Source organism: Pagrus major, chromosome 4, assembly GCF_040436345.1.
Source record: "Pagrus major chromosome 4, Pma_NU_1.0".
Taxonomy (NCBI): domain Eukaryota; kingdom Metazoa; phylum Chordata; class Actinopteri; order Spariformes; family Sparidae; genus Pagrus; species Pagrus major.
The window spans coordinates 13932592-13947515 of record NC_133218.1 but is presented as its reverse complement, the minus strand read 5'-3'; the positions used below and the strand labels follow the sequence as shown (position 1 = coordinate 13947515).

Sequence of the window (14924 nt, the reverse complement as noted above, 5' to 3'; positions counted from 1 at the left end):
TTTTGAGATGGAGAGTACTGTCACTGAATCCAACAAATCTGTTGTAAAACCGAAATGTCTTGTTTTCTTTGCCTGAGCTTGAAAATACTCTACATTGTGTCTGTGTGTGTGTGTCTGTGTGTCTGTGTGTGTGTGTGTGTGTGTGTGTGTGTCTGTGTGTGTCTGTGTGTGTCTGTGTGTCTGTGTGTTAGGCTCTTTTTGGACAGGGCCAAGCTAGAGTACTCTGAGGAAGACAGTAACATCCTCGGCCAGGGTGGCAGTGGGACCATCATCTACCGAGCCCGATATTGTGAACAGCCAGTGGCCATCAAACGCTTCCACTTTAAGAGGCATCGACAACAGGCCATCAGCAGTGACACAGGTATGAGGCCATTCGTCTTTTTAAAGAAGTGTCTGGTTTTCCAATGAAATCGTGAACTGGGTCTTTGAAAGCCAACTTTGTTATTTTGAATGCTGCTGATGGACATCATTTGGTGTCTATACTAAATCCAACCAAGAATTGTTGACTTGTCAAGGTGAAAAAGCTTCTGAAAGGAGCATGTAGATGCTCACATGTATGCATGTGTATACATAAACACGTGCAGCATGTCAAACCCAAAACCAAAACTTTGCCTCGGCCTTGACATCGCTCCTCCCCCTGCCTCCTCACACTTGCATCAAAAAATTATCCCATTAACTCATTAGTTACTCCTTTGCAATACAGAACAGGGAGAAGTATTCACAATAGCTAAATGTGGTCAATACTGAAGATCTGTATTATCTGTGAAGAAGTCTCCTCACACCTCAGCTGTCTTCCTCTCTCGCTCTCTGTAGAAATCAATTACCCCATTTAATGCTCCAAAATCGAAACGGATGTCGCCCAGTTAATCCCTCATTTATTCAGCGGAGGACCCTGAGTTCTTTAAATCAATTAACCTAACTTATAATAATGAATAATAAGATATGTATGTTTCTCTTATCCGAGTACATTCTTTAAATTGTCTTGGATCTCTTTTAACAAAATAATAAATCACCAGACTGAAATCCATTTTAAAAAGTAATTAATTCCTTTTTTGTTTGTTTTTGTTTCAGATAACAAATTGAAATAATATTTAACACCTCTCAACACAGGAATATTTTCACACAATTTAACCAAATTCAAGTTACCTTAACTCACATGCACATTGAAGTCATTACACACCTAAGCCAGCATGTAATAAAATACAGAAATCCCCTGTTGCAGGCCTGATACAAGGCTTAGGAGCGGTGTGGCCCAAAACTCAAATCAGCAAAATAAAAGTGTGGTACCTTCTATCAGCGTTCTATGTCCAGTCGGCAGGGTTACCATTCTCTCGGTCTCTGATGAATAAAAGGGCAGGCGGGTGTCCTCAGCGGCCGTGGTCTCTGCTGCTTTTACCAGTCTCTCGTTCTCAGTGATGAACAAGATGGCACACAGGTGTCCAGCAACAGCGTTGTCTTCTCCAGCGAATTACAGTGAACACTGAGTGTTAAGTTAACACTGTACTGTCAGCTCAAAGCAGTCAAATCAAAGCAGATAAATCTTCAGGGTTTCCACACCAGAAACAATTAATTAAAGCCCTGTTGTTAGCTGGGTTAACGCAACAGTGGCTAACAGTCACTAAAGAACACTTTGCTAATGAATGCCAACAACATACACTCTGTATGCTAATGAGCTAACAAACACGTGAAGCTAATGCACACACGTGAACAACTGTACGACACACTAGAAATATGTTTAGCTGCTCACAGAATCATGTAGTGTAATCTGTGTATCATTCCTTCTTTTAATATTCAACTGGGAAACCCAAAATTGGAAAAGAAGATTATTTGTTATTCCTATATGAATGTGATACCATAAAACAAATAACAGTTTGTTTTTTCATACTTCGATTTTATGCTCTGTTTTCATGTCTAGACCACTTTAGACCAGGTCCAGATACAGATCAAAAACCACTACACTTAGACTCATTAATTCTGGACTATATTGTCCCAGAGGGGTTAATGACTCTTTAAAATACAGTTTTTGTGAAACCTTTATTCTATTTGTGAAAAAAATGGCCATGTCACAGCTTTTTTCAGAAAGCCACTTGTTGTAAATTGTAAATCTAAGATTATTGTGTAATTGTTATTTTTCTTTTTTTCACAAATACATTAAGGTTTCACAAATCTGAGTCTCTGGAGAGTCCTCATTGTGGTCCAGATTTGACTAGTCTAAGTATAGCAGTTTTGCACCTGGACCTGGACCTGGTCTGATGTGGTCTAGACATGAAAAAACCTACCTTTTTTGTATTTTCACAAATAGAATAAAAGGTCAACAGGAGATATAAAATGCTACAGTAAAAATAAATAAAAGTCAGGATCATCAAACCCTATGATGTCCCCTGTGATGTCATCGACTGCGAGGAACCTGGGCGTAATCCTTGACGACAGCCTATCCTGCACAACATCCACAGGATCAGGTCTTTCCTCACAAAGGACGCAACGCAACTCCTGGTCCAAGCGCTGGTCTTCTCCCGCCTGAACTACTGCAATTCACTCTTGGCTGGAATCCCAGCCTCTGGGACGACCAAACCGTTGCAGCGTATCCAGAACACTGCAGCGTGCATCATTTTCAGTCTACCCAAATTCTCCCATGTGAGGGGGTCACATAGTCTGTCCTCCTCCGTGACTTCCACTGGCTTCGTGTTGCAGCCCGCATCCAATTCAAGACGATGGTACTGGCCTTCAAGGCCATCAACGGAACTGCACCCGTCTACCTCCAAACACTGGTCAGACCACACGCCCCAGTGCAAGCACTACGCTCCACTACATCAGCTGGCCAGCTGGTACCGCCATCGCTGAGAGCAAACAAAGGTCGCTCAGCGAAGTCACGACTCTTCTCTGTTGTGGCACCTCAGTGGTGGAATGAATTTCAGACCAATATCAGGACAGCAGAGTCATTCGCCATCTTCCGCAAAGGACTCAAGACACACTTGTTCAGACTCACTTGTTTGACCCCGCATAGCATGACTCCCCCCCACAGATAGGTTTTCATCTTCACACACTCTCTCATTTAATTGATACGCAGCTGTCTAAGCCCTTGTCTAAAATGTCTTGTATCATTACATTTGGTTGCTTCTCTTAGCATCCCCCTTGTTTAGCAACAACTATTTATACCAGATACAGACTGACACATTACAAAGTCTTTCATCAATCTAACAATCTAAAAGCCTCCAACCTTAATTAACATATGGATATAGCACCTTGTTAAAGACTGGGCATCTGGATTACATCAGTGTTGGAATTGTTAGAAAATGAACCCTTCTTCATGTTGTTTGTATTGTCTGAAGTGTCGTGGTTTACTGTATTTGGTTTAGTGTATAATACAGTTGACCATTAATCAGTCAAACTGCAATCTCTCTAAAAGAGAAATATTTACTGTACCAAATGGCTAATCATGATTTGATTTAGAGAAGTAGCATGACCTCTGCTTTAGCCAGAGGTCACCTCTGATACTTGAAGTTACTCTGCCTGCTTCTTGTAACCAGCTGGTCACTATATGTAAGAGATGTAACTCCTTTAACACAGCTCCAACACCTCAGCTAGACAGTCCTCTGATACATGACTAATTGACATTTCATACAACATGACATTGCATCTTTGATTATTCTTTTCCAGTCTAGCGAAGATTAGGTGCAAGGGGAACTCTCACATAGGAGAATATGATAAAATGGGATGTAAAAACTACCATCTGTTGTTCGACTCCCTACTGCAGAAGTTTTTGAAAAGCAATTGTCAATCAATATTTGCAAATGCGTATCTCAATCTGTGTGTGTGTAGTCAGATCTGTGTGTGTGTGCTTTATCATTTGTGTGTGTAATCAGATCTGTGTGTGCATATTCAGATCTGTGTGTGCGTGTTCAGATCTGTGTGTGTGTGTGTGTTCAGATCTGTGTGTGCGTGTTCAGATCTGTGTGTGCGTGTTCAGATCTGTGTGTGTGTGTGTTCAGATCTGTGTGTGTGTAAAAAAATCCGCATGTCTGTATTCTGTAGTCTGTAAATGCGTACATAGATCTGTAAATGTCTGTCATCAGTTACAACTCAGGCAGGAGCTCTCGACTGGCTGTCTTTTTACACGTGACTTTTGCTACAGTTCTGCCGTGGCAGATCTGCAAATGTGTAGAAAAGATTCGTGTGTAACTTCACTTTTCCTTTGCCCTGAGCTCAGGCTCACAGGCTCACGCTGCCTGGCTGCAGTAGCAGTACAGCCTACACACCGAGTTGGCACGTAGCACCCAGTGATGTTAAGCGTGTCATTGTTGGGGTAACAGATGATCGTTACCCCAACAACTTACTGCAAGTAAAAGTTCATGTTTTAGCAGTAGTTGTCAGAAGCTGACAACTCAGTTACTGCTAAAACATGAACTTTTACTGACAGCAAACAATCGAGAATCCATTGTGGTCTGCCTCTCAACATCACAACCGCTCGTTGCGCCCGCGGTTGGCAGCCAGGCAGCGTGAGCCTGTGAGCCTGAGCTCAGGGCAAAGGAAAAGTGAAGTTACACACGAATCTTTTCTACACATTTGCAGATCTGCCACGGCAGAACTGTAGCAAAAGTCACATGTAAAAAGACAGCCAATCGAGAGCTCCTGGCTGAGTTGTAACTGATGACAGACATTTACAGATCTATGTACGCATTTACAGACTACAGAACACAGACATGCGGATTTTTTTACACACACACAGATCTGAACACGCACACACAGATCTGAACACGCACACACAGATCTGATTACACACACACAGATCTGAACACGCACACACAGATCTGAATACGCACACACAGATCTGATTACACACACACAAATGATAAAGCACGCACACTGATCTGACTACACACACACAGATTGAGATACGCATTTGCAAATAGTTTTGCAACAATTATAACTCCATAAAAACCCTTGTTTAAATAAAAATAAATGTGTCTGTAACTACATAGAAGTGCTTAGTACTGACTTACAGTGCCGATAAAAAGTATTCACCCCCATGGATGTTTTCCCTTTTTATTGATTTTATAAATGGAATAATCGTCAATAGACAAAAAATGTACAAAAAACAGAAAGTGAAAAACAGATTTCTACAAAGTAATGTCAATTAATTAAAAGTATATAAACAGCCCTTTTCCAGTCCAGCCACAAATTATCTGTTGGATTGAGGTCTGGGCTTTGACTCGACTACTCCAGAACATTCACCTTGTTGTCTTTAAACCATTTCAGTGTAGCTTTCGCTCGATGCTTTGGGTCATTGTCTTGCCAGAAAATAAATCTTTTCCCAAGTCATAGTTCTCTTGCAGACTGAATCAGGTTGTCCTCCAGGATTTCCCTACATTCTGCTGCTTTCATTGTACCCTCTACCTTTACAAGCCTTCCAGGGCCTGCTGCTGAGAAGCATCCCCACAGCATGATGCTGCCACCACCATGCTTCACGGTTGGGATGGTGTGTTTGTGGTGATGTGCAGTGTTTGGTGTCTGCCAAACATAACATCTAGTCTGATGGCCAAAAAGCTCCATTTTGGTCTCATCAGACCAAAGAACCTTCTTCCAGTTGACCTTGGAGTCTCCCACGTGTCTTTGGGTGAACTCTAGTTGAGATTCAATGAGCTTTCTTCAACAGTGGCTTTCTCTTTGCCACTTTCCCATAAAGCTTTGACTGGTGAAGAACCCGGGAAACAGTTGTTGGATGCAGAGTCTCTCCCATCTCAGCTGCTGAAGCTTTTAACTCCTTCAGAGTAGTCATAGGTGTCTTGGTGGCCTCCCTCACTAGTCTCCTGCTTGTATGGTCACTCAGTTTGTGACGACGGCCTGCTCTAGGCAGATTTACACGTGCCATATTCCTTCTATTTCTTAATGATGGATTTAACTGAATTCCGGGGATGTTCAGTGACTTGGAAATGTTTTTGTATCCATCCCCTGATTTATACTTTTCAATAATCTTTTCACGGAGTTGCTTGGAGTAATCTTTTGTCTTTATGGTGTAATTGTAGCCATGAATACTGATTAACCAGTGACTGGACCTTCAGAGACAACTGTCTTTATACTACAATCACCAGAGACACATTCACTGCACTCAGGTGATCTCCATTTCACTAATTGTGAGACTACTAGCACCAATTGGCTGGTCCTCTGTTGAATTTGGTCATTTTAAAAGTCGGTGAATACTTATGCCACCACTTATTTTCCATTATATATTTTTAATTAATTGACATTACTTTTTAGAAATCGGTTTTCATTCTGACATTTAAGAGTTTCTTTTTTACTTTTTTTTGTCAAGAAAGACTTATTATATTGACCATTATTCCATTTATAAAAGCAATGAAAGGGGAAAACATCCAAGCAGGTGAATACTTTTTAAAGGCACTGTAAATCCAAGTGGCTGTTCCAAACAATAACAGTAACTCATTGCAGTAAGAGCACTGTCAGCAGAGCCCAGACTATCACTCTCTCTCCTCAGGAAATTCATTGATCGTATGTGACAAAATAATCTTATCAAATGACCTGTGTGTAACATCAGTCGCATGTTAATAGGTGATGTTATGCATATGTTGGGGATGGTAACTCTAGTCTCTCTTCAAAGATGGCCTCTGGTCTGATGTGAATTAAATCCTGCAAAAAACCTTGGAATGTTGAAAGTCTGTTGAGATTGAGAATTTGTCAGACTTTTTCCACCTCAACTTAATATACCAATATAGATATAGATGGCAAAAGGAGAACACAGATGGAGTAGTGATTAGATTATATTCGACTTTATCATTGTACACAGTATTGAGACAACTTTATGCAGTTTGGCATCTAACCAGAAGTGCCAAAAAGCAAGTGCAAAAGTAATGTACTGTACATATGTATAGTGTTAATAAACAGAATAAATAGTAAGATATATACAGTATGTGCAAGAGTTACAGTAGGCAAAATATAAAGTGTGTATAATATACACTGATCAGCCACAACTTTAAATCACTGATAGGTGAAGACAACAAAATTGTTCATGTTGTTACAACATAATGTTTTGCTGGGAAACCTTCGGACTGGCATTCATGTGCGTAGATACCTTTTGAGATGCACCACCCAAACACTGTTTCAGACCAAGTACACTGCCTCATGGCAACTGCACTCTCAGATGGCTATGACCCCCAAGTAGGACAATGCACCCTGATACCACAGAAACTTCTCAGGAATGTCTCTAGGAATGTGACCAAGAGCTCAAGGTGTCCGCCTGGCCTCCAAATTCCCCAGATCCCATTCCAAACAAGCATCCTTGGGATGTGCTTGCCCCACCCTGCAACCCACACGACTCCAGTGCCAGACACTACAGGACACCACAGAACGGCCCCAGAAGTCCTGTGTCCATGCCTCAAGGGTAAGAGCCAAGTTCCATCTAAGGTGGGGCCACCATGAATCGTCTTGGTCGGGCATATCCCACAGGGATTTTTGGAGAATTTGGAGTCCAGATCAATCTTGGGGCCACTCCTGAGGATTTTTTGTGGTGTGTCAGGGCACATTGCCCTGCTGGGGGTCCACTGCAATCGGAAAGTGCTGTTGATATGGGGGGGTGTACTTGATCTGCCATGCTGTTTGGGTAGTTGATGCGTGTCAAGAAGCATCCATCTGAATGCCAGGACCCAAGGTTTCCTGGCAGAACATTGCACTGTAACGAGATTATCAATGTTATTCACCTGTCAGTGATTTTAATGTTGTGGTTGATCGCTGTATAGTATAAGTATGGAGAGTAGTATAAACATATATGGGTCTGTGTGAGCATATATAGTACAGGTAAGTGTATGTACAGTAGTAAAGAATGGTAGATTTTATTGTAGTTGGAAATACGAGAAGGTTTGTGAAAATTAGTTAATATGAGCTCCCTCTGGGTACAGATCTATTCTCTGCACATCCTATTTGAAAGTATAATGTTTTAACTTTGATGTGTCTTATCCTTCTTTTGTTTGTTGTCTCAGACACCATGGTGAAACATCTGCAATCTGCAGATGCTTGTCGGAGCTTCTCTGAATTTCGTCAGGAGGCCAGTATGTTACACTCTCTGCAGCATCCCTGCATCGTCTCTCTGGTGGGCATCAGCATCCGTCCGCTCTGCTTCGCCCTGCAGTTAGCCCCCCTGGGCAGCCTCAACACTGTTCTGGAGGAGAGGCACAAAGGCAAAGGCACGTACAGAGATCTTCATCCTGTAATTTCCCCCTTCAATGTCTGTGTCCATGTCAGTGAAAAATTAAGTTATTTGTTGTCTTTTTAGGCTCCAGGTACATGCCTCTTGGTCACATGCTAACCTTCAAAGTAGCATATCAGATTGCAGCAGGACTGGCATACCTTCACAGGAAGAGCATCATCTTCTGTGACCTCAAATCTGACAACATCCTGGTGTGGTCTCTGGAGGTCTGTACATCAATTACTATAAACAAACCATTAATTTTTTTGAATTTTTTTTTTGTCCACCTTTACCAAGACAAAGGCAGGCATCCGAAATGTTATAAATAGAAAATTGACACATATGAGCAAAGACTATTTTTTATGAGGAAACAGATTTGTTTCTATAATTCATCGCAGCTGTGTCTTCTTCCAGGAGAAAGATCCAGTCAACATTAAACTGTCTGACTATGGCATTTCTCGACAATCCTTCCATGAGGGGGCATTGGGGGTGGAAGGCACACCGGGTTACCAGGCTCCTGAGATTCGACCAGGCATCGTATATGATGAGAAAGTACTGACCACCTCTTCTTAACTCACATTATGTAATGTGTGTAGCATTTTTATTGTTTGAATCTTGTATCATTGTTGGGCTGATTGTGGTGCACTTTTTCCCCATTAGCAGTGAGGAGTATTGTAAGGTTGGTGTTGTCTGTCTGTAGGACCATAAATACACACAACAAGATATCTTGTTAACTGCTTGCCAGATTTTTTACATTAAGTATGAACAGTCAACTAGTATATATGTAGAGTGCTTTGTTATGCTAATAGAATATCAGTACAGCAGCTGAGTCACAGAATCACAAACCAAAAAAGAGAAGGAAACTCATTACTTTGTGAGGCAGCTGGATTAGCGAGATCAAGTTATCATGTGATCTTGCAAATACATCTTGCCAGGCTTCATGCTAAGCGTTTGTGGCCAAAAACATAGGGGCCAAACCAGTCAGCAGCCTTTGAGGAACTACTGGCAGCTATGGATGTGGTTAAGGTGTGATGACTAGAGGGAGAAGCAACTATTCATTGGAAAACAACAATGGCTGCTCCCAAAGAGGTTGACTTAGATGCTGCTTTAGCATCAGTTATATCAGAACTGAAGAGATTATTTCATTGAAAGAAGAGCAAAGAACAGAACTGAAGATGTTTTCACTCTTCTCTTGACTGGCTTTGGTAAGAGACTGATTTACCAGCTGGTTAGCTGGTGGTAGTGCTCCACTACTGTTGATTATTAAGTTATTTGTTACAGATGGTGATAGACAGATGGTTCGTCCAATCATTTGCCGTGTGCCTACCCTTTTTTTAAGTAGTTTCCATTACCAGTTACCATTTCCATTCCATTAAGATTAGTTAGCTACCCATGTCATTGTCCCCAAATCAATATCAAGATTTTCACAAACAAATGAGACTTGAATAGTGCTGTTAGGACATAAATTCAACAGTGCACATATAATCTACATCTGTCTGCATTCCAAACTGAAGACAGCAGGATTATCTCAAAACAAAGTCAAGTGGAGTTTATTCCAAAGGGGGTCACTTGTTATGGTCTCCACTTTGTCCATGCTGCTGCTCTGCACTCTACCTTAATGTGATTCATTTTACCTTCTTCTGAACGTCTGTATAGACTCACTTATTCCTTGCCTGGTAATGTTGAAACAGTAACAGGGCACAAGTGCTAACATTAGTTTGACCCACTGATGGATGAGCAGAAAGTGTTGGGAAGGAAGGAGTTTCCCCTGAAACCCTCTGTATTTATTTGACTCGTCACTCCAAAGGGTTCACAGTTAGCTGGCTACTTCCTCTCTGCAGCATGTTGCCATAATGTCTGATTAGTTCCACATGTTTGCTTTAATGGGAAAGGAGGAAGAAAAGCGATAGATACATGTTTGCTACAGCTGTATAGTGCATAGCTCTGGATCCACACAAGACCTGACTGCAGTCAGTTCCACTACAGATACCAAAACAATGCTTTCTCTATACTTTACTTTGTCGTAAAAAAAACATTTTCTCCAAAACCAAATGTCTCAAATGTTGAAAGTTGTTTAAACATAAGAACTTTTCCTTAAAAATAGTCTAAAATGAGCAAACGGTTGTGTTTGGTTGCTGGCGGAGCCAGAAGCAGAGACACAAGGTTAGGTGTTGAGTAAAAAGGTTTATTTTCACAATGAGGGAATTTGACAAAGACGAAGGCAGGCAGGTGAGCTGGTTGAGGTGAGAGTCAGGGTCGAGAGGTCTCACTGGGTTTCCAGAAAGGTGCAGGATACTCAGGTGAGCAGGTGAAAACAATTGAGCTGAATGCTGAGCAGAGAGACGCTGGAGAGATCTGCACGTGAGCCAAGCAGAAAAATAGCGTCACACAAAGACATGGAAAATCACACACAAGATCAAAACCACAAAATTCGATACTTGAGAGTACGCTGGAGAGTCACTGGATGAGACGGAACAATCTGGCACCAGAGTGAAGAGAAGACCAGGCTGATCTGGTGGCAGATGATGATTCACATGTGCGTCCCTCTGCTGCAGCGGCGACACCACACCCACAAGAACACACACTGGAAGGAGCATGTGAGGGAAAGAAATGAATAATATATCTGTAGATTAGTATATAATAATTAGTCAGTCTGTGAAGTGCTATAAAAAGATTTCCAATTGACAAAACAATAAAACAGAGAAAAACATGAAATCCCCACATTAGAGTGGAGGGAAACGGAATATATCTTTGATAACTATTTAAATAACTTAAAGGAGTAATTTGTGATAAATGGCCAGAATTAGTTCATTTAGTTTAAAACATTCCAAAAAATGTATTAACATTATCAACAGAATGTGAAGAAAACATGTAGATATTGCCAAAGTGTCTCCTGAAGTTAGCATGGATCCCGTCCCGTCTCATAAGACCACATTGTAACTCAAGAGGCGAATTTCGGCTGGGAGATATATGTCAGTGGCTTTTCCTACATTCTCCAAGCTCTCTGAGCTTTCAATGCAATTATGAACACAGCAAAATTAACAAAATAAACTCACAAAATGTAAAGAAAGAAAATACTTTTACACCTACAGAAAAATACAACCATGCACCTTCTCAGTTCAAGTTTCTCTCTATTACCAAACTAAGACTATTTAGTCAAGTATTGTATTCTACAGTTGTCAGTTACACAAATTGGATAGTGTATTGTTTTTTATCAGCATCAGAAGCAAGAAAATGGCCACATTATTGGGCGTACACAAACAGATCATTGATCTACTTGACTGAGTTCTAGAGTTTGAGAATCCAGTCAAATTGATGTATGATCTGTGTGCTGACAGATCACAGCAACGTGTTACTCTGACACAGCTGGCCCAGTCTGCTCTGAGATCCTAGACTCCCCAGGGAGGCTAGCTTTACTAGGGCTTACTGTTTTACAGGGCCCTGCCTCTGTGGAGGAGCAGAAATATATTCCTCAGCCCCTCTCACAGATTCTGCTGACCTCAGCAAATCAAACACCTTTTCTCTTCTCTTGGGTTAATTTCACCATTTGATGTGGTTCAGCTGCTCTCATGAGATGCAGATGACTCTGGAGAGAGAATTAATGATGGAGAGAGCGGGAGAGGTCTGAGAAGTGTAATAGGAAAATAAATGAAAATGGCTGTTAATGTGTTTGCCGGCTGCAAGTATCTTGGCAAGAAATGGAACATTTATTTTTCAGTGGAAGAGCTGGACAATATACAGTAACACAAGCAGGAAGTGTTTAGGACATCAACACAGCTAAGTGACAATTAGGAATCCCAAACATGGACTGTTTATTGCAGTTAGAAATGTCATGCCGCTGCATGTGTCATGTCATACAGCATGCTGGCATTGCAGAACCAAAAGAGGTGTGACTGTAACGTCAAATCATAACGTTGAGATCTGTGTTCTTCCACAAGGTTTGTACCCATAAATCAAAAAAATAATCTTATGGGTGCTGTTATATTGTTTTGGGATCCTGACCCACTATGCATCGTGGAAAATGACAAAGATACATTTTTTGCTCTCAATTCCATCACACAATCACCATCAGTAAATAGCGGACTCTACAGAGAGATGCTGTTTTCCAGGGGAAGTTCACCAAAGACCAGGTTGGGAGGGCTGACCGGGTTGCAGTGACTTCATCTTCATGTCAGTATTCATTTAAGATAACGGAAAATAACTTAATGAAGCAGTGTAGGGTCTTTATTTGTTTCAGTACGTACTTGGGGTATTTACTGCCGTACTTTATGTCAGGGAACAAAACAAGAAAATCTCTTAAGCTTGTCTGACCACAGACCGTATTTCAGGTATCTAACCAGAACCCATTCAAAACTGCCATTTACTTTGAGATGATTCAAATTCATTTCAGGGTTTAAAGACTCAATCCTGCAGCAATCAACAGCAGCTGATGTGGCTGTCTTTGCAGTAAGGATATAAAGTGTAAAGTGAGAAGGTTCTAGACTCATCAGATTGAGATCAGGAGGACTTTCTTATAAGAATATGCCATAGTTTTCCATAGCCACTGTGTCTGTGCTATGCTATGGCATGACAGTATATCTGGAGTCACTAGTGATGTCCCCACAGAAGTAGCTGAGTGCTTTTGGCAGTGCACTATTGTTTGTCTAAGTTAAGGGCCGTGGGGATTGCAAATAAATCCAAGGCAATCAGAGTCCTAAGTATACACAGATGAATGAGCTCCTGGAGATAACAGGGGGGGCCGGGATAAGCCAGCATCGTGTTGCTGTTGAGTATCTGCCAATCAGTGTCTCCATTATCAGTAAAAGTCAAGCCATCACTGCCATTCACCTCCTCACACATGATCACTGATAACTGTGGGACTATTGTTTTCATTTAGCTTTCAAAACAGTGTTCTGGCACATATGTGTATGTTTTACACCTGTTTTTATGGCATCAGGCCTTGGACAGGTTTCTTAGTAAAGCGTTTCCATGATCCTATTTTGCTATATTCCTCATATGTAGGGCCCGAGCACTAAGGGTGAGAGGGCGAGAGGTTATCAAGTCATTAAAATGTTGTTTTTACGTTGCACACTGTGCCCGTGGCAGCGTGGTGAATTCAAGGTTTCACCATGAAAGTGAAAGTTGTTGAGGGGCAATGGATGCTCAAAGACACACCAAAATTAGCATATGTTTCAGAAGCAGCAAATACTGAATTCTTATATAGGTCACAGGGTTGGGTGGGGAAAAATGTCTGCCGCTGCCCCAACACATGCAGGGGTACCAGATTAATCACGTTTACTTCTGCTGTGCCCAATTGCTCCCAAAGGTATCATTTCAGTGTCATCTTTGTCTTACTGGCCTTCTTTACATTCCTGATATGTATTACTTAATATTTCATGTGTGACAACAGTGCACAAAGGGTGACTGAGGACAGATGTAACTGTGAAATCTGATGTTGTTCTGATGTTGTTATTTCTCTCATCATCACTGCCTAAAGGTGGACATGTTCTCCTATGGTATGATGCTGTATGAGCTGCTGACTGGGCGCAGGCCAGCACTGGGACAACACCAGCTTCAGATAGCGAAGAAGCTCTCCAAAGGCATCCGGCCAGTGCTGGGCAGTCCAGAGGAGGTTCAGTTCTGCTGCCTCCACAGCCTGCTGACTGAATGCTGGGACACCAAGCCAGAGAAGGTTAGCCTCCCCGCTTGTTCACGCAATTTAATTTTGTCCAACAAAGTGTCCAATCAAAAACAAAGGTTGTACAAGTACCTTGTTGCTTTGCTTTGTATGAAATAGTCTGATTGACTGTGTTGTTAACAGTGTGGCTTAGATAGAGGATAAGCTGGAGACCCCAGAAAAGACATTAAAAGATACTAAAAAAATTCTCATTCACCACCACAGGAAGCCGGGGTCATTTCCTAATGGCTTGGTTGTGTGTTCCCATGAACAAAACAAGTCATCTTTGTGGGCAGAAAACCTGTGAAAAAATGTCAAACAGCAGATCAGACTAACCCTGTGTGTGTGTGTGTGTGTGTGTGTGTGTGTGTGTGTGTGTGTGTGTGTGTGTGTGTGTGTGTGTGTGTGTGCGCGTGCACGTGTGCGCAGAGGCCGGTGGCGATGCAGTGTCTGAGGCAGATGCAGGAGCCCAGCTTCCCCTGCCTCAGTTATGTGTTGTCCTGCGACAGCCACTCCCAACTCTTCCTGTCCCAGCTGCAGGGATACAGTGCTGTGTTCTGGAGCGGAGACAAGGATGACAGGTTTGTTTTTCTTCACTTTGGACAGCTAACAACTGCTTTTCATTTGGCTTTAATGCAGGAAATGATCTTTTTCTTTTTAGTCATATATGTTTTCACAAAGTTAACCTACCATGAATGCTCTGCACCTTTTAAACTCCAGAACAACTTAGTATTAAGTTAGTTGCACTTCACACAAAAATGAAAATCAGTCATTAACCACTCATCCCCTTGCCAAAGTAAAGTCAGACAAAGTTTCTTTGCATGTCATCCAGACATTTCTGGAGCTTCAAAAAAGCCTTGCAGAATTCTGCTAAACAAATAAAGTAGATGGGATGGGGAAAACAACAGAAAAAACATAAAATGGCTCCATACAAGCCCTGAAATCCAAAATTGATTTGAAAAGTCTGCAAGTTTGCAGACTTGATGTTTGCAGTGTTGGGTGTGTGCCATATCTTGATTATTCAACTTAATTTTCTAACTCAGTGTTTCAGACACTGACTGTCTTGTGTGTGTG

At 41.6% G+C, this 14924-nt stretch overlaps 1 protein-coding gene across 1 annotated transcript in view; it reads left to right on the top strand.

Moving 5' to 3' along the window:
• lrrk1 (leucine-rich repeat kinase 1) overlaps positions 1-14924 on the top strand; it is a 111318-nt gene that overhangs the window by 73618 nt on the left and 22776 nt on the right. Inside the window, exons 26-31 of the mRNA XM_073464207.1 lie at positions 192-361; positions 7989-8192; positions 8282-8421; positions 8609-8746; positions 13671-13865; positions 14280-14431. Of these exons, the coding sequence (XP_073320308.1) occupies positions 192-361; positions 7989-8192; positions 8282-8421; positions 8609-8746; positions 13671-13865; positions 14280-14431 (999 nt within the window). The remainder of the gene's footprint in view (positions 1-191; positions 362-7988; positions 8193-8281; positions 8422-8608; positions 8747-13670; positions 13866-14279; positions 14432-14924) is intronic.